A 21,085-nucleotide genomic window follows, 5' to 3' on the forward strand; every position below is an offset into this window, starting at 1 on the left:
ATGGGTGGCGTACAGGACGCCAATGGTGGATCCCAGATAGCAGATATATTTCTCCCTGCCTTAGGTCATGGAGCGTCTGGGAACAGGTTGCCTACTGCAGAAAGAATTTGAAAAAGTGTGGTTGACGACCTGCGGTTGCTAAAATTATTATTATTAACCAGGATTTATTTAGCGCTAACATATTACACAGCGCTGTACGTTAAATAGGGGTTTCAAATAACGGACAGATACAGACAGTGACACAGGAGGAGGGGAGGACCCTGCCCTGAACAGCTTTGATTACCTTATTACAGAGCTTGGACTCTGGGATAGGAGGGAAGGATCTGGGTGAGCCTTCCTATCCCATCAAAGTACAGGCCTGGTTGGTGGTCTGACATGTGTGTCTGGGGCAGTCAGAAATAAGGAGTAGGTCAGTCTTCAGAAGGAAGGTGTGTGGGCTGAAAGCAGCAACAAGAGGCAGCTTCAAGGTGCTGAATGAAAGAATGATACTGCCACCCCATTTGAACTGAGAGTAACAGGAACCCTCCTGGCGTACCCACCTTGGTGTTGCTAAAGCTTGCAGGACTTAAAACCAAAAATGTTTTAATTTTAATTTTTTTGCTGAAATAAAGCTTTTGGAGCTTAATACTAAAACAAAGGTCAATTCTACTATCTTCAGCAGCTAAACAGTTTTTATGATTGATATAAATTTAAAAATTGCTGGGTGGTGCGCCCAGGAGAACACTGCAACATCCATCACAGTACAAAGTTAAATACATTAAAGAGGACCTGTACTGCAGAGGTTGTGGCAAAAAAGACAAACAGAGCTTAAAGGTCTAGTCACCTGTCGCCTTACTAAATATTCAGATTCACGTATGAGCCCAATCATTTATTATTCACTTTAGTCACGTTTTGTTGTTTTATAGAATGCAGTACTATTATTGTCAGCCAGCAGTAAACGATGACTAATGAAATACAATCAAGACATAATAAAAACTGGCGTCACAAACATTTGGGAACACATATTAGGAGCAGAAAAACTTGTTTTGTCAGAGCAGGGGCAATCCCAAACAAAAACAAGGGCAGAAAGAATAGTTTAGTTTACATACTGTTGCCATTTACAGAAGCCTGAATGATCAGTTCACCAAACAAAATGTTACATAAGTAGGGGGTGTAAGCTTGTATTAAAAAAAATACTTCCTGTGTCATTGTTTGCACTTGTTATGTCTGTTTACATCTGCAGGAGCTACTCTTTGTACAGCACTGTGTAATATAGCAAGCAGATGAGCTGGTAGTAAAAAGTTACTTTGTCTACGCATAGAAACAACAGCATGTCACATAAACATCTATACACCTGGTGTGTTTTAAAAGGCCAGGAGTCTTTTGATCCTGTAGTGGACTATCAAACACCACCACTTGTATGTTTAGACAAAGTGAAGATAAACGCACAATGACAAGCAGTGCTTGCCCACATTGGATGGGCTTATCAATGTTCATGGTCAAACCCCAGCCTCTGTAACATTCTTCAATACATTCAAACACGCAAGATTCAGTATTTTCCCCAGAAATGTTTTAAGCTGGGTGGGAAGAAGCTGGAGGCAGCTGGCATCTCTTTACCAATGTCAGTGATTCCAAAGGTCTGCAGTGGCACACTGATTTTCTCAGATTGTTCCCATAGAAGTTGGGAAGCTTACAATGCACACATCCAACTTCCAGTCATTAGGGAAGAAGCACAGCAGGTCCCAGAAACTTCAATAATACTAGGAAGGATGGGCAGATATCGCACCATCTAAGACTAATATAAAGTGAGTCAAATCCAATTCAGCAAATTATTTCCCTAAGGGCAATTTACAGCTTTTAGCTTAGATCAGTTGCAGCTCTTCCAGACCCCGGCCCCTATACAGGATAGAGGACCCTGGCAGCGTGGATGTGACATACAGAACAATAATGTTACACAACCTTTATCCCAGATCTCACATGTATTAGCGAGTTGCATCCAGACACAGGACTTAATGCTTTTATGGTATTGCTCTGGTCAGGAAACTATAGAATCATGCTCACCAGTAAAGAAGCAGATCGGCACCTCACCGGTTATCAGATCAACCAAGAATTCTATTTATTCTTCTAGCAATCCTGCCCCCTATAAATGACTGCTAACAATAGAATCACTTGTTTTACAACTTTCTAAAAATGTTACTCAATATGCTTCTAATCAGCAGGGCATATAGTTAAAGGTAGACTAATGAAAGTTTGTACAGAAGCTACTAGAAGTGGTATCTCCCATGCTTCCTCCTCCAGTGGTCCTATGGACCTCTTCAGACAGAATGGCAGTCAAATGATTCTGTTTATTTTCTCTGACCCCAGTCTGTTGTCCATGGGGTGTTTAATGATGCAGGCTGGGCTTCCAATGCTCCAGTGGCCCACACACATCATTACGTGATCACCACTCCAGAAGGATTGTCTGTACCATGGAGAACATCTTCTTGGAAGATTTAGGCTACGTACACACGTGCAATAATTATCGTTAAAAAACAAACAATTAACGATTACGGTGGTTGCTAATGAGTTAGGTCACAAAACAGGGGCTTCTTACCCGCCTACAATTTCTTCCCACCAGGTTTTAAAAAATTGAGCACTGCAATACTCTAGGATTAAGTGACCCAATTATATAATTATGTGAGAACTGCTCATGTCAAGGAAGATTGCCTGAACCATGGAGTACTTCTTGGAGGCAATATAGATTATTATCAACTGAAACAAATGGTTGTGTTCATCTCAGGCAAGGATCGGCCATGTGAACCATCAGCATAGATCCATGAATGACTGCTTGGGATTGACCGCTTTACAAGTCACAGCAGAAGAACACAGAGGGGTGCAGCTCACTGGTCCTCCCCCTTGCCATAGAAATGCATGGGTACATATGGCACCTCCATAGGAAAGTACAACTGTCGTCCCAGTTAATTAATCCACCAGAACAGATTGATAAACAACATCCAAGGGACACTGTACATGGCTAGATTTTTCCTGAGATGATCAAAATCGTTGGTCTTGAGTGACAATCTAGGGTGTGTTTGTAGCTTTACTTCAACCTGCATGGTGATGTCTCAAGGCACCGGTCTGGGGTCACAATACACCAGGAGATTGCCTGCCCTGTGGGACCACTAAGAAAAAGGTATCCCGCCCTGTGGGACCACTAAGAAAAAGGTATCCCGCCCTGTGGGACCACTAAGAAAAAGGTATCCCCCTGTGGGACCACTAAGAAAAAGGTATCCCGCCCTGTGGGACCACTAAGAAAAAGGTATCCCGCCCTGTGGGACCACTAAGAAAAAGGTATCCCAAGTGGTCCATAAACCATCATAGGGGATATAAAAGGAAATGATCTGCATGGTACAAGAACATTGTATGCAGATTTCAGTATAACAAGAGTCCTGGCCAGATAACACACAAGATTAATCTAAAACTTGCTGCACAGGTTACAATCTGATTGCATCTCATTGATCGCAGTCCTACCCAAGCATTCTATTCAGGCAGACCACATAGGTGTTGCTGGATTTATAGATCCACAGATTTCTGCTACACACTTTGTATTTTCTGTGATTGATTTCATGATTGCGCTTATGATTAATTTAAATCAATCAATCTGATTACAAGTGTTCAATGTGGCATTCACTCCCTGGATATGCGATCAGCATTGTGATTGCTCTATTATAATAGATCGATGCATTTGTGATCTATATGATGATCTAAACCCAATGCAGAACAATCCCCAGCCATCATTCTTCATCAATAAACCATAAACAGGATTGATATATTACTTAGGATATGTTATCTATGCTAGGGATGAGCCCCAAGTACACAAAACTTTTCCCCTGTATTGCAGAACTCTGACAATTACACCTCCACAGGACCCAGAGCAGCAACAAAGCTCACCTGCACCTCCATGTCTGTCTGACACACAGCAGGCGGTGACACAAACACTGGCAAGGAGCTGATATGGTCGCACAATGTCTCTTCCTATCTCCTCCACTGATTTAAAGCACTGCCGCTCATTGCCTGCCGGCTCCCAGTGCCCGTGTCCCCTTCACTCCTCCTACAACAAGCCAACCGGAAATGGCGATATGCGACCGCAGCCACCTCCTTCCTCGTCTGCCTGCCCCGCACACTTCTTCCCCTTGGAGACGACGCCAACGTCGTAACATAGCAACAACGCAAATCGCAGCCTGAGCAAACTATGTCGGCCTATTTAAGACAGCGCCATCTGGTGTATTTATTAGAGAAGGACAGGCGAGGTGAGAGGGAGTATTACACCTAGGGGTAAGGAACCTGAGGATGTGGAGGAACTAAAACTCCCAGCAGATCCAATCATCATCACATTTATAGTCTGCAGTAGCTATAAAAAGTTTCCATTTAAATCTGTTCAATATGTTTAATTTGCATCAAAACAAAGGGTTTTATTTTATTTGTAAAGTAGCTACAGGTAAATAAAAACACCTGTCCCCTGCCAGTGGCTGATGTGTAAGCAGTGGCCTCTCTGCACATGTCCCACGCACTGACCTAGACCTTTCGGACCTATATTTATGCAATAAGCAAGGTTCAATGTCTTGTCAATTTTCAACGGAATATATGCAAAAATAAAATCTGTTATTTCTACAGTCCAGGCCTCAAATGTATTCATCCTCATTAGTTGCTATTGGCAACAAGAACATGTCCTGTTAGTTAAGTCCTCATATATGGAGCTCCATAGAGTCCACCCTTTGTTACCCTGCACGATATACAAATCTCCCCCATACACCAGAGATAAAAGCTGCCCTCTTCAGTGCCTAGCCCTAAATCTTCCAATACACCCCAGATAGCTTCATGTGTGAAATGTGGTTTTATAGTGGTTTATAAAAGACTGATGAGTTTTAAGACTTATTCACATATTGTGTGATTTGTGCGATGCAATGCCATTCATTTTAAGCGGCATGTCATTGACCAATGCCCATACATATGGATATTCCCTACTTGTTATTGTACTCCACGTGTCCCCATCTATTAATGTAGGATATTTTCAAAGGATTGGAAGGTATAAGTTAATTTTTCACAAATATTTGAGGAGAGTAGGAGAATATTATTGTCACCGACCACTAATGCCGTCGGAGATCTTAGTGCCGCTTACCAAAATGCCTATTGAGCAGAGGTTTGTTTTATAACATATTTTTTTACTGTCATTAATTAGAAGTGTAGAAGCTTTATGTTACCCACTCATGACCCCTGCACTTTACACTGAGTTGTATGGTACATAACCCCAGCCCCTGCACTTATGGTTTTTTACATAATCCTCATACCGAAATTTTTATGATATAGTTTTGTATAATTCTAGTCAAAGTGATGTTTATATTGTATATGGTTGGGAGCAGTCTCAAGGGGCTGGTGATGATAGGGAGCACTTCTTTCCAAATGTCAAAAAAACACTGACATTACCAATGTTTGATTGATAGATTTACCAAGTAGTGATCGAAAATGCCCTAATTTTTAACATAATATCATTGGATTTATAATTGGTATGAAATCTACAGTCTATGCCAATAGAAATGTGCTATAGCGTATGGTAACCTTTATTTTTTTTACTTACTGGGGCTGGTAAGGACTGGTAAAGCTATGCTCAGACTGGTAGTGTGGTTTCATTGTGGTTACCACTTCCTCATGCCAGTAAAGCCCTGCCTATAGGAAGAGGAAGATGCTACAAGATGCTCTACTCACAGAGAATAGAGGGGGGTGGCAGTACGTGATCACGTATCACAAATCTGGGACGCTGACCAAGAAACTGGCAAAGTGCCACCTACCAGGAGCCGTTCGGGATCATTAGATTCCAATGCAGGTCGAACTTGCCCTAAGAACTTCCAGATGCCCGCCCCCCCCCCCCATTGTCCAGTGACACTGTCTTGCTTGTAAAAGTACTCTTAATCAGTGTGAGGGGCAGTTGGTAGTCATGATAATTGGCTCATGGCTGATATAGGATGAGAATTGAGTGTGTACAGTGCTTGTCGTCTATCATCTGAATGAAGTGGATTCACAGACGATGGACGACAAATAGTCGTAATGAATGTAAAGAGGAGAGAGCACAGCTGGGTGCTGCTCTGTCGTTCTCCCCCTCTCGGTGCTGTATGTACAACGCTCGTTCATGCATTGTGCAGTCGTTTGTCGTTGGAAAGGATCATGAAGGATCCTTTCCAATGACAACTATTGCACGTGTGTACATTGCCTAAGGCTGAGTTAGGACGGTTATCTGCTCCAGGGTGCCCCTTTTTTAACCACTAACCATCTGAGAAGATTCAATACCTTATTTGACAGGTGTTTGCATAGGTTTGCTGCAAGGATCATGTTGAACTTTAGAAAACCATAGTCCTCTATCACTTTAATACGTCTTAGATCAGTGAAGATGAACATAAAGATGTTACTAATCCTAAAGCACAGTGCCATCGTTTCATTTGATCATGTTAATTCCATTTTAATTAAGAAGTACCCAGATGTGATGGGAAATGTGGGAGTTTCATGTATCAGACTTTGATGTGTTCCACACAGCTTTAATATTTCACACTGGTAATAGAAAATTAACATTGTTCTTTTTATCCCTGGCATACATATGTGGGTGAGTTCATCACACACATTAATTCCCACAAGACAAACAACACATAAGCAGCCTGCATACTGATAATGGCCTGAAAGTACTTTGGACTTTTTTAAAGGGAACCTGTACAGAGAAATACATAGGCTACCACCAAAGCCCGTTGCCTGGATGTCTCTGACATTATTATTATGTATTTAAGTGGAGCTTCCATAGATACGTCACTAAATGTATGTTAGGGATGTTCACAATCCAATGTCCTTAATTTTTGGAGAAAAGTCATCAGTACTTTCTCAGTCACTGACCCAGAAAAAGGATGCAGCCATTTCACACCACAGCTCATTGTAAAGTTCTACCCTTGCACACAGAAACATTTACAAGTGCTTGCACCGTTTAACCTGCTGTTCTGAATTTTCTAAATGGCCTTATAAGATTTTCAAAAGTAGTTAAAATAGGCATGGTATACTTAAAGGAACATCCACTGAAAATTTAGATAACTCAAGGTAGGGAAACATTGGTTCCACTAAGAGCAGCATTTACCTATTTTAAATACTAATTTCAGACACTGACTGCAAACTGCTGCTGTGCGTTTGGGAGAGGAAAATTGTACCATGGCCGCTGGTGCACTACGGATGTCAGACATGTTGCTTTCGTGATGCATGCTGTGATCTGCTGCAGCCTTGTACAAAAAAAAAAAAGGGTCCCAAATGATCTCATTGAATTCATTAGAAGCGGTTGGGACTGAGGCCATCCTTTGTGGCTCACCACAGGATTTAATTGGCTCTAACAATTTACAAACTCTAAAATACAATTTAAAAACTCATTTAAATAAAGATCGAGCTAAACCTTGTTAGCAGGTAGAATTTTTGGTTGGAAAACTTTTTTTAATGTTCTCTTTTCACTAGTTTTTTTTTTATTTTATGCTGTCTGTGGTGCATTTTCCATGCAGTGTACACTACCGACATCCATGATAAATGAGGCCAGATGCTAATGCTAATGTTACTCCAACACACAGTTGTGAGTTCATCATTAGTGGTTACCTAATAAAGAGCAGGAGACATTGGCAGCAGTCGCAACAAATCAGGGAAAAGCCAAGCAAATGGCATTTTCACCACACAAAGCTCAATGTGCACAATCGCCTTACAGTAATGCATTGTTTATGGTGGTTGCTGTTAACTGCCATTCATTCCAATCAAATGCACATCAACAATTTTCTGCATGGTATCTGCACTATAGAATACTATAGTTACAGATTCACATGCGGCTGCAAAAAAATAACGCAGGACCTATTTTATTATATAATAAGTAGTGGTAAATGCCTACTCTATATTACTGGGCTGCCTAACGCAACACTTTTAAAGGCACAAATATGTGTGCGTTGCAGAGCATTATGTGATATGATTATAAGATCTGCATCCAGCATTCCCAGACTTGAGGAACTATAGTGTACTTAAAAGTAATCTAGAAAATCACTCTTTGTATAAATGACGCTGCATGTGATTGTCTTCTGCCATTATTTCTATGTTAGGAACCTGAGAAAATAAAGAAAAACTCTAATCAGATAAATGGCTGTCCCAGCACTTATAAGGTTAACTGCTTGCAAAGCTTTATCATACTCAGATGGTGCCACTTACCTTTTGAGAACATAGTATAAGTAGCCAGGTAATGATTGGTATTTTTCTTTTATTTAATGCCTTCTTTTAATGTGGTGCCTGGTTTCTAACGGTAAAGTTTGCTTTATAATGTGCTCTTTCCTAGCTAGTTTTTATGCAATTTTTGTACTGTTGGTTGTCTATAATGTATATATTGAATATATATATATTGAAGGATCACAAAACACAGGTGTAGCATGTGGTTTTCCTCACTGAATTAGACAAATGTATGAGCTAGCTTACCCATGCTAGAGCATAATGTGGAATTCAAAATGAAATGCTCCTTATGCATATAAAATGTTAAGAATTTGTTCTTGTTAACAAATACAGGATTGGGAGTCTTGGCCTGGAAAGAAATCTCCCAACAAGTGTCAGAGCAGTGTATTATGCTTTTTCTTTTCTGCTCCTATTTGTGGTTATATTCATTTTAATGGGGGGGGGAAAAAACGTGAAGGGAAAAATCGTGAACCCAGCATAATATATGCGTCAATATGGTTTGTGCACGTTTTTTAATGTTTGATTGAGATAAGCCATTTAAATCTAATTAGTTTGGAAGTGCCAGCTATGCAAAATGCAGCAAACCTGGCTTCTTACTCCCGCAATGCTTGGTGGGAACATACTCTATGGAAGACCTATGACTTTTTATGGCTATATATTCTGCACTAAAATACATGGTAAGCTATTCAAAGGTAATATTCCCTGAATGTTCACCTACCTAATACCCTTGTATATCTTACAGAATCTGTCAAGAAGATATCGGCAATGTTTGCCGTACTCCTCCTTGTAGTTACAGGTATTAATTTACATGTTTTTTTCTTCTTTACACCATTCCAATAGCTGGCATCACGTGGCGAGACATACACACACAGATCATTTTACTATTGCTGGCAGGATTGAATGTCTGAATATGGACTTCAGGAGTAGTGTGTAGAAGCTTTCACAAAGCCTTTGTTTTGTAAGCTTTGTAGCAGCTTTTGTGAATCTACTAAACACCTTTCAGCTCCATTGTATGGATGTTAAAGTGGTTCTCCATGGAATGCTTTTCATCATTCACAATCATGCTTTAATGTCAACACTACCAATGTCCCTCTAAATGAGCCTAGAGTGTGCTTCTGCTCAAAGCTTGCTTGAGTCCAATAACCAAAACAACCCTATGCATAATACTTTAAAAAGTTTTATTTGCATACTTAATTTTTTTAAAAAAGTTCTTGCCAAGGCACCAAAAGCAACCTAGGAGGCATTATGCAGGCCTGCAGTGTTGACTTCCTATTGAAACCGCTCTTGGCTATCTTTGCCTTTAATGCTCTAAGTCAGATCATGTCTGAACCAAGTCAGACCCCTGCAAACTGGTTTGTTCAATGCCTTGCAGGGGCTTGTGTATATCTGATGCAGCACACCATCCTACACACCACAACTATAACTCCATGCTGTGGTTGCAATACCTTCAAAAAAGCAAGGCAATGGTGGAGCCTGTGGTGTCTAGAGCACTGCATAACGCTACATAAATAACTCCATAAGATGAAATACAGGCTGACCACATGATTTGACCGGTAATCTGTTATGGCTCTCCCCCTCCTGCCTTTGTTTTAGGAGTAAAGTTTTAAAGACTTTTTTTTTTTGAATGAGCTGTCTGATTCTATTTCATGACTGATGGGCATCTAGTTATTTCCTCCTCAGCCTTACTCTCCTTGTTCTGCCCTTTTCATTTATTGCATTTTAGTACTTCAATCATAGATATTCAATATTACATGTGGGTGGTCAGATTCTTTGGTGGTTTCAAAAAGCCATGTACAGATCCCTGTTGGTCCATCCCTCCAGCCATGACTTGCCTGCATTCCATGAAGAAGCAATGAAACCCAGAAAATTAGTTACAATTGGATTCTTACTGAAAACGGAAAGATTTTATTTAAAATATATAATTGTCATAATGATGGGAGGAGGGTCAAGGTGAAACATAGGCAAATTAAACTTAGTTTTAAATTGGCTTGAGCACAGGTGAAGTCCTGTGCATATTTTAGGTAACCTTTAGAAATAATATTTGTTCCCAAGGAGTAACCTTTGTCTTGAATTCTTCCTAAATTTTTATTGTGCCCCTCCTGGTATTGGAGTAGATCTAGCAATGCCCATCTACAACTTCATAGCTGTATATCTACATTTATCTCTGTATAAATGTGAGAATTATTGTCTCTAATTGGTTGTTTCAGATTTGGTGATATGATGATATATGGTGATCTGATGAGATACTGTTCCCTAAATGGCTGGAAAGTTGGAACAACCGGAATATACAAGAAATTGCTGGCTGGTCCAAGTACATGCAGTAAAATGAAGCAGATCCATGTAGAACTGACTAGAAGGGGTTGAGAAGAGGTCAATCCTCTTCCTACTTCATGTTTTGGTGTAGATTACTGCTGATTACTAAAATTACTGCTCCATTATGAATGCACATGGTTGGCCTTAATATGTTTTTTTTTTTTTTTTTTTTTTTTTTTTTTTATTCCAATAAGGTATTTCAGTCAGTTCGGCTTATAACACCAGCAATGAAACAACGAACTGTAAGTGTCCATAACAATTTTGTTTTTTCATGTTCGAATTACTAGCTCCTAAATGTCCACTTCTCACTCTATTGGTATCAAAACTGCATTTTTTTAACATGCCAAAGGGTATTAATTTCTGTATATCTAGTACCTAGGCTGCTTACGCATATTTTTTAATAGTGGCCTAAGATGAATGGTTGTAGCAAAAATCTGATGTGTATATCAGTCACCCAACATTGACCAGTCCACTCTGATGGATCAATAAATAATGACTAGTAATGAGCACTGTGTGTTCAATTGAGGAGGGTATAGCTTGCACGGTCTCTCCACTCCATAGAACAGAACCGGCACTGTACTATCTGTAAAGTACCTACAAGTCTCCCTTCCCTGGGCATTAAAGGATTTCCTTCAGTCTTTCTCTCCCCTTCTTGGCATGTTCTTTACTGGCACATAAGCACTTTATCACACCAGCTTATTTTCTAATTCTACAACCCTTCAGTCTAAGCTCTACCTGCAGGCATTGCAAGAAGCTGTGAAGAAAATCAATTTCAAGTACTTAACGGCAACAAACATTTTTAAAACTAAACTTACTGAAGTACAAATTGCAGTGCTTCATTAATTTGTGTCCTCTACACATGCATGGTGTCCAGCTTTACTAGTATAAAGTGTGGATTCAGAATCCTATCCACTTTATGTGCTGCCACATTGCTAAAAACACTTACCGATGTGTGCACAGTTTTCTTATATGTGTTATTTATTGATATTCTACTTTCACAGCTTCCTACTTTGCTGAGGCATCAACTCGAACATTATTTGCTGAATGTCCAGATAAGTACACCAACTTCTGCTACCATGGCACATGCAGATTTATTGTATCCCAATGGGAAGCCTCGTGCATGTAAGTATCACCTTTTAGGTATCCAAATCATTTTGCAAAATAATGTTGACGGTAACCTGCAGTGACATGAAACTTAAGAGGTCTTCTATGCTGGACATTTATTGTAATAAAGGGAAGATTGAAGTGCAAATATCTCTGAATAGGTAAATCTGATTTATTCAGATTTGTGAATCTGTTTTTATAAGTAAGAGTGAGACTGTGTGATAGAGACCTTCCCCATAGGGAAGGGATTTAAAGATTCCTTTGCACATCAGCCCCTATTAAACATAACTTTGTGCCCAAAAGCTGGTCCTTTCCAAAGGTCAAAGCATACCTGCCCACGCCTTCCTTCTTGCGCTTTCCTCTTGGCCCACAGATAATAGACTACCTCTCCACTTTGCTAGGATGTTCTAAAAAGGTAAATCTTCCACATTTTCTGATGGTGTAATTCAGGTGTACCAATGGAACTTGGAAGACAGGGCAACCATGTTCGCTTTATTTCTAGAATTTCAAGTTATTTTCACGTTCACCTTATTGTGCATTTATATGAAGTGTAACATTTCTTGCCTTTAGCCTTCACCACCAATCTTAATCTTGGGTTCAGATTAGCAGTTTTTGGGGGGAAAAAAAGTAACATTTATTCAAATGGGTCGATTCATTATCCTTTGATAGGCAGTAGTGTTGGTACACTTTTTTTCTTTATGATGCTGCATGTAGCACCCAGGCCCTGGACAGGCGTTCGCTAACTCCTTGATAAACCCAAGCAGTAGCCAGCTGTTATCATGAAGTGCCTAGTGTTGGGCAGGCTGAAACCAGCCTTGACCTGATCCAGGCTGCACAGTCCCGTGCCAAAATCCTGCCATCTAAGCCTATGCGTGTGAAATAAATTTTGTGAATGTGTTCATAATGGCTCATTAAATTTTTGACCATTAACAAAACATATACCAAGTTTAGAAAAACTAGTATTGATGATTTTTTTTTTTTTTTTTATTGATATTTGACTTTTACAGGAAAAGCCAGTGAATACAGTTTTATTTTTTTTGTTGAGTATCCTGAAAACTTTATTTCTTGTAGATGCTTTAAAGGCTACATTGGCATTCGTTGTGAGCATGTGAATCTGATGCAAGTGATGGCTGCTAATACTGATACCATTCTGGCAGTGGCATTATCAGTGACCTTTCTGGTTGTAATAACACTAGTGGGTAGCACATGCCTTGTGATACAGTAAGTGTAAAACATTTTTTGAACAATTGTATGATTATAGGATCAGGTGAACATACAATTACCTGTAATTTAAAGTGTTGGAAAAAAAAATAAATTACCGTACAACATATTGTTTTTGTACTAGTAAGTGAACCTTACAAATGTTCTGTTTTTAGCTTCTGCAGAGTAAGACGAGAAAGAAACAGGGTAAACCTTCTGAAGAATATTGAACTTAATGGTACGTGTGGCAAGACTGATTGGTGTAGTACACTCATGGTAAAATAAAGCTATCATGGGGGTCCATCTTGAGCCAGTCCTCATGAAGCCTTCAAAGCTCCAAGTTGCTATATACAATTTCAATATAAAAAAAAAAAATTATAAGGCAGACATTGGTACAGGCTGGAGGTAGTATGGCTCAAGCAGGTGTTGACAGAAGTTACTTCAATTAACTTCTGGGTCTGTCCTAAACTGTGAATTTTGAAGAACATCCTACCCTGAGCTTACAAAATAGTAGCAGCTAGCTATGCCTAAACTGTATACTTTGAAAGTTGAAACAATAAAGAATCCTAGAGAGTTGAGTTGAGATCCTATGGAAAAATCTTTAGCAAACATAAGATTAGTAGCAGACGACATAGCCCAACTTTTTTGCATAAATTTACAAGGGCACTGTTGGACTATACCAGAGGACAGCAAACTTTTTTGACCACTAGGCCATTTCAGGGGTAGACAGAAGCACACTAGGCTGGACTCTCTCTCGAGTCCCGCCCTCACCAGGAACACCCCCTGGAGGGAACTCCCTCTCCTCCGCAATGCATATGAAGGAGAGGAAATGTTCCCTATTTTACGCTGGCGGCGGAAGTGTAACGTGGGTCATGGTAAATACGCAAGGGAGCCACAACAGAGGCTCAAGAGCCACATGCGGCTCCTGTAGTTTGTATCGGCTCCGCGTGGGTTGCCGGCCAGGATTAGGCCAGATCGGTCAAGGGGCATTGGGTTGGAACAAACTACCGGCTAGGCCATATCTTGCCGACCTCTGGACTATGTATGCAATGAAAAGTGATTGATTGCCAACTTTAGGTGTATAATAATCTATAATAATCTTGGCAAAGAAAGAAGAACCAGGTGAACTTGAAAGCACTTGGCTCTTTTCTGCTGGCCAAAACTAGGAATGCAAATTTACTCCTACACAAAATATAGTCTACAATTTCATACCATGCTGTTTAACCTCTGTAGAAAAGAGGCACACAGGAAAAACTGTATCTGCTACCATCATTATCAATGGTGGATATTGCCAACAATAGGCCCTCATGCAGAAATGACTAGGGGCCTCCCATGCTCATCTATTTTAAATTTACCAATTTGATTGTTTTGCCCTAATAAAGGAATATGTATGCACAACTATTACTTTATTTAACTCTTTACCTGCAGCTTATATATTTATTGGAAATATTTTTTGACATCCAGTTGCCATTAAAACCTTTCAGGAGTTTTTTGCCTTAATCACCATATTTCCTGATTTACAACACAAAAATTGAACTTTTACAAAATGTGCATGTTGTATTAAAATCATTTTAAATGATTAAGTGTTAACCTTAGCTCAAAATATATACATAATGCAAATATGTTCTAACTTTTTTTTCTTAATTTGTAGGAGTCTGAAGATGTTTCAATACACCCAAACAAGAAAGTTCAGCAGAAAAATTGTATTTTTTCTTTTATCCTAGTGTATAAAATATTTTATGTATTTTAATGTGAAATTTGTTTTCAAAAGCACAGTGCCTCGACATAGCTTTCCACTTAATTTGCATTATTTATTCTTCCAATTGGAAAGCAAAAAATAAACTGGCTATGGCATTTACCAGTAATTCTACCCATACATATACATGGGAACCTTAAGCCACCTAAAATGGTTTTGCAGTGCTGACATCAACCTGATTCAAGACAACTTATCACTGATGGGTCCTAAAAACTGTTATGATTTACTATTTAATTTTGTTATTTGTGAAAAGCTTGTAATGTCAATGTATGACACTCAAAAGTGATTGTAAAGTGTGTATGTGAGAGAAAAATACAAGTATAATATTGAAGGTAGTTTAAAGATTTAAATGGTAAAATATCTGCTTAAAAGAAAACAAAATTACTTGCCCATGTGGTTATGATTGTATCGTTTAACCTATTTTATTGTATTGTTTAAGATATTTTAAAATATTAAATAAAGTTTTATCTAATGCAGAACTTGCCATTATTCTAGCATTGTTATCTAAGCCTAGGGCACGGTTCAGGATGTTTGAAACACCACTGATCTCCTTTGTGTTTTTGATAAAATGAGTGACTCTTCACCTTATCACCATTTTTATGATTTAAACTAAAGAATGATATTTTTATTTAACTATCCCCTTTGTTTTTAATGTACCTCCTCTTGAATCTCTCATCTCACTTGTCAGTAAGCATTACATTAAAGTACTGATGGTTTTGTTCATCCCTATTTAATGTAAAGTGCTGGGTAATAGGTTGGTGCTATATAAATCCCGTTTATTAATAATTCATGTAGGTCTGGATCTTAAAGGATGTATGAAGCCCTAAATATTGACCGTCTACTTCTAGTGATTTCTTTACATTGTTCTGTAGTATAAATAAAAAGAAAAAAACTTGATTACTATAGCCATGGGTTTATGTACACAAGCAATTTGTATATTTTGTATAAAAAAAAAAATGGTTGTAATTATATACAGGAAGTGGGGAAAAAAGCAAAGATCATGTCTTCCAAACTCAAAAGTTTACATGGCATTTGTGAAATGTGAACAATGTTCTAGCTCCATTAGGAAAATAACTGAATTGAGAATGTCAATTGGAATAGAACAGCTTAGTCCATCATATGCTTGCTTTGCTTGTGGTACGCAGTAAATCATTACACAACTAATATGTCATTCTATACAATAAAGCAAGCTCAGGTTTGTCAGAGCAGTGATAAATGCTCAGATGATGCAGAAAGCGATAAAATAACAAACCTTAGAATGTTTAATGTTGCAGAACTTACGCTGAGTTTTGAAATTCAATCCCTATAAACTATGAAACTTCTTTATTTTAAATATATCAGTGCTGCAGATGACCAGCTCATTGCAGCAATTAAATTCCATTTAGTAATCATGAGCTTTTGTGTAGATGCTTTACACAGCTATAGGAAATTATTTTGAAAGCTGTGCTTTGGTTTACTAGCCACTGTGAGTTTTAGGAGGGCAGACAGTTGTATAGAAGACTCCTCATTCTATTGTACAGGCCATTTGTCCCAGTCTGTATATTAACGTTTTACAGACTTTTCTAACTTCTAATGAATCAGTAGTAATGCACATTTTTTTTTCTCCTTTATAAATGACAATCTTTTAAGCTACACACAACTTTAACACCTTAGCATTATGAACAAACTGTTGAAATTCTCTTTTAACCTTCTGTGATTTTAGGAATGTAACTAAAGTAGAATAGCTGTCTTAATATTCATATAAAGCAGTGTTTAAATATACAAGGTACCTTGCAGAGTTCATAGTCATATTTTTAACCTTCAAAAGAGCTCACAATCTAATGTCCCTACTATAGTCATATTCTAAGCTCCCCTATATAAGTCAAATTTGAGATTAAGCTAATTAACTTTCCAGTATGTTTTCATACTGGCCTCAGGGATTCAACCGCATGGATGTTTGATCTCTGCATGGAAGGAACATTTGTTCTTCAATTAGAAAATTCAGCAAGTCTTTCTGGGTCTAGTTACAATTACAATTGGGGATAAAGAAAACAAAAATAGAAATCAAGGGTGCTAAAGTTTTAATCAGATCCACCAGTGACCTGTATGCACTACTTCTGACAGGCCCTGAATATTGGTGGGTATTACCCCATGTATTACCTAGTTAACAGCAGTTGTAAGGGGTAGGCAGTCTATAACACTGTATCCAGTCTAACATTGTGTATCCACAGTCTGGCATTCAGGGTGAAAAAAATAGAGGCAGTGAACCAGGTGGTGGACATATGCTGGTCATCCTAATAAGTGTGTTGTGAAAAGTGAATCACTGGTGTGTTTGGACTGATATAAGTGTTTTCTATGGGTATCCCATTTATACCCTTTACCTTGGCTTCTGTACCTGAACACTTGACATTTTAACCCAGCAATCTCAATGGGTCATTCCATGGTCAGCAGAGCTACTTTGTCAGTTGCTCAAAAAATGTATTATACTCACCTCGGATGACTTATATGTCCTATCTTTAATAAAGCATGCAATGCTGAAGAGTGAAGGTAAAAAGTGGGCTTCCAGAGATTTGAATATCACAAGCCCAACTCGTGCAGGAAATTTGTATAATTATTATTTTGGGAAACTGTGCAGTCTTCGGTGTGCAGGCAACCGGTGCAGTCTTTCTGAAAAATATTATTTTTCTCTTTACAATTTCATAGACTTGACTTCCCACGACATAATGACTGTTATATAGCTGGAGGTAAACCCTTGGTTACTATGTGATAACCTTTTGAGGAAATCATGCATTTTAAATTTCAGTACAGCAAAGAAAAGAAAATACCATTACATTGTCTTCCTCCTTAACAATTAATTAGGGTTTATTTAACGTTTTTATTTTATGTCTATTCTGCCTGCTATAAAGGCAGCACAGCCAAGCCTGAATCTCTGGCTTGACTGGTTTAAGTCAATTGTTAGACTTCTCATTAGGGGAGGTAGCTTTTCTGATGTGGCTTGAAACTTTCTGGTAACTTTGAATACATATATCAGAAAATGTTACAGTATTACCAATTTACAGACATAAAAATGTATTGCTTTTACAGTTTAGATTGGTGATCCCAACCAGGGTTCCGTGGAACCCTATTGTCCCTCCAGATCTTGCTAGGGGTTCTTTGAGTAATGAGCAATTTGCGCCTCCCAGGCACTAAAGACCATGGCTATCTGTAAGGGTAGTAACCTTCCTAGTGGCCAGCAATGTAAGAGAAATTCTTCCCACTGACCACCAAACTAATGTAATGTGACCTGTGGACATAGTACTTAAAAAAAGGGTTCCCTAAAGACCTGAAAGTTATTTCAAGGGGTTCCCAAATGTTAAAAAGTTTGAAAAACACTGGTTTAGATCAATAAATAAAGAAAAGCCCTCACCAGTCACTAATAGAGGGTCTTCCATATCTCAAATGCATCATATGGTATTGTCAAAAGTATGTCAGTGTTGAGATTCCATGGTTATTTAAAGAGCCCCTCGGATTGGACACAAACTGCAATAAAAAAAGGTCTGGGTTTCTTTAATCTATAAAAAATGTGTTTTAAATAGGGTCTTGAAAGAAAAATGTAGACTGCCATTACTGACTATTTTACTGTTTTTTTACTATTTATTTTATTATACTATATTACTATTGTTTAAAAAAATGCTAGTAGTCACGCTAATGCTTTGCCCTAAGCACAAAAACTAGAGATTGAACAGCCCTTATCTAGACTGACCAAGAAATAACTGGTACCTAGAATGTACTCAGTAGGTCACTAATTTATCTTTCCAATCCCCAACTCTGCCAGGCACAAATTCATAATAACATCTATTCTCATGATGTGGAACAGTGGAAAGATAGAACAAATTGCAGTTTGCTAATACTATAACAATTTCTATATTATAGAAGCTTCATGGTTTTACAAACAAGGTTTCATTTAACAAACAATGTGATCAAACATTAGCTTGGAAAGGCATGTCTTCAAGTTTATTGATACTCCATACAAACAATAAAAGCCTAGCCTATAAAAAAATTTGATCTACGTGCAGACCTGCTTTACATCCAACCAGTGACAGTTTTGTAACAAATTATGATTTATGTGATTGTGGTCAGCAAGATTTCAAGAGAAAATGACCTCACAAGTGAAAAACAAATAGACAAGTAACAGCAGACATTATGCTAATGTTGGATGATTGGAAGCAGACTGAGAGAAGGTGAAATCATAGGTAATATTGAGTTCTACTGTATATATTTCGAATTGAATTTTTAATCAGCCACATTATCCAGTTGTGAATTGCCAGGAAAGACTCCCCATCATATCACAAATACATTATTTAGTTCACAAGCTTAAGCAGTGGCTGTCATACACTACATCAGATAGGCCATGTAGACCTTGAAACTATGACTATGAAGGCAGCTATCGACATTCAAGAAGTTTCTTTATTTTGTTGAATTAAAGCACTAGGTGTGGAAATACCCTGTGAATGAACTATAGAGATGAAAGGGTTAGATACATCCCAAGATAGCAGCAGGTCATGTTTAAGATCTATCAAGTGATGATTCTCCCAAAAAATGGAAGGTATAGTGCAGATAGGCTTCTGCCTGGCATACCAAGGATGATAGCATGCATTGCAGCAATATGGAGATATCCACCACACCCTACTTTAATGATATAAAAAATTGCAGCAATATGCCCAAGGGTGTAAAAATAGAATCTAGTTCTGCAGTGATAGGGTTTGCAGCATTTTTTGCACTCTGGGTTAGGTATGCAATCCTGGAGTGCTAGGATGTTGAACTCCAGTCTCGGGTTGCTGGATCCTCAGATTAGATCTTTTCTGCTGTTCAGCAAGTATTTTCTCAGTTCTGCTTCTGGATTTTGTCCTTGGTTTAGCATCAACTCTGCCTGTGCTCACGACCTGCCCTGACCTCCACCCATTACCTGACCTTTCCTTGTCTGCCACCTGCCCTGACCTCGACCTGTTTAACTACCTTGACTCTCTGTGTTCTTGCCTGATTAGCCATACTTACACTGAAGCCATCTGATCCCTGTCATTGAGTGGGGAGAGCCTGAGGGACGTAATCTGGTAACCTCTCTGCAGGAATGTAGTCTGGCAACCACTATGGTCACTGGTCCATCACTCCTTGCTGGGTGTGCTGGTGAAGACCAGGGGTCACTTAGATTCCATGCCTCAGGTAATCCCGTGGCAGCACCTGGGGGGGGGGGTCAACTTGTCACATTGGAGAAGGGAAAGCTAGGGACAGTCACATAAGAGTTGGTATAATCATCAAGGTAACAATAGTGGGCATCTGAAAGAATTTAGGCTGGCCAATGTTTTTGTCTAATGTATTCATGGACATAATAATTATTACCTCAGATGATGATCATCCTTCGTGTGGGTACCTTTATATTCAATATATGGTGCTATTTTGAGGTGCTCTATAAAATGTTTCACTGTATGTAGTCAATATAAACCAATATTACTGTCCATTTACCATGGAAATGATAGTCTAACCCCAATGACAACTGATGGGGAAATATTAAAGAAATCAATTTATTAAAGCAGTAGAAAAAAATCAGATCAGTTAGAGATTTCTTTCCAGAAAGGAGAAAAGAGAGTGGCGACGATAGAGCATTAGGTCCCACAGCACAGAAAGTTAAGAAAATATGAAAAAAATACATCTTTTACAAGTACAGCCGAGGTACAATTACCACGTCTAGGTGTTCTATAGAAGTCAACAAATCCTTTTTGAGTTCAAGTTCACTTTAAATGTAACCGTAATTTGTGTTCTTTATGTTATGTTGCTTTTCAAGCGGATCCACTGAACAGAAAATACAGGTAGACAGAAGGATCATCTCTAATAACAGCTTGTTTATACAGCACTTCTATTAACAATTCAACAATCTGTGAAGCTGGGAGTCAGCATGTGGTAGTATACCTCCTGCAGACAGCTTTTATTGACTAATATGTTTGTCAAACAGGAGCAGCTAAAGTCTGCAAATATTAAAACAGAAATGTGCTAAAAGACATTTTACATGTTCTTCAAATCAGAAATGCAAACATGGAGACCATTCATCCAAGCAGCACATCAGCATTGGTATATAGTATTTGTTGACAATAGAAGTTATACTTTTTTATAGTTTACACAGCTTTTATGTAAGTGCTAATTACTCCTTTTAAGCAAAAAGTAATGATTTGAGGCATCTTAAAGATAATTTTTAATATTTTGACTATTTAGGGAAAAGTGTCAGGCTCTCTTTTAGGAACAATCCCCTCCTCTCTGTTGCACCTTCTTTATAGATATGGAGGAATATTTGACCTCTGGCTAGGATCTAGTGCTTTGGTCTGGGCTGACATTTTTATGTTTAAACTCTTGTTATGACATAATCTCACCCATACAAGGAAGCCCCCTTGTCTATACATATAGGCATGCGTTTGGTATGGAGGATGTCTGACCTCTTTCAGTCTCCCAGAAATGGCTTTTGTCCAGTAT

At 38.6% G+C, this 21,085-nt stretch overlaps 2 protein-coding genes across 2 annotated transcripts in view; one reads left to right on the forward strand and one right to left on the reverse strand.

Moving 5' to 3' along the window:
- SGPL1 (sphingosine-1-phosphate lyase 1) overlaps window positions 1-4,078 on the reverse strand; it is a 35,566-nt gene extending 31,488 nt beyond the window's left edge. Inside the window, exon 1 of the mRNA XM_072424960.1 lies at window positions 3,910-4,078. Within this exon, the coding sequence (XP_072281061.1) occupies window positions 3,910-3,921 (12 nt within the window). The 5' untranslated portion in view covers window positions 3,922-4,078. The remainder of the gene's footprint in view (window positions 1-3,909) is intronic.
- A 4,216-nt stretch (window positions 4,079-8,294) lies between these two features.
- On the forward strand, window positions 8,295-15,092 carry LOC140339561 (protransforming growth factor alpha-like). Its single transcript, XM_072424311.1, has 7 exons — window positions 8,295-8,311; window positions 8,978-9,031; window positions 10,743-10,790; window positions 11,550-11,670; window positions 12,724-12,873; window positions 13,029-13,090; window positions 14,504-15,092. The coding sequence occupies exons 2-7, from the start codon at window positions 9,001-9,003 to the stop codon at window positions 14,509-14,511; spliced, it is 420 nt and encodes a 139-aa protein (XP_072280412.1). The 5' UTR covers window positions 8,295-8,311; window positions 8,978-9,000; the 3' UTR covers window positions 14,512-15,092.
- Window positions 15,093-21,085: the final 5,993 nt, after the last annotated feature.

The sequence above is a fragment of the Pyxicephalus adspersus genome, chromosome 10, assembly GCF_032062135.1.
Source record: "Pyxicephalus adspersus chromosome 10, UCB_Pads_2.0, whole genome shotgun sequence".
Taxonomy (NCBI): Eukaryota; Metazoa; Chordata; class Amphibia; order Anura; family Pyxicephalidae; genus Pyxicephalus; species Pyxicephalus adspersus.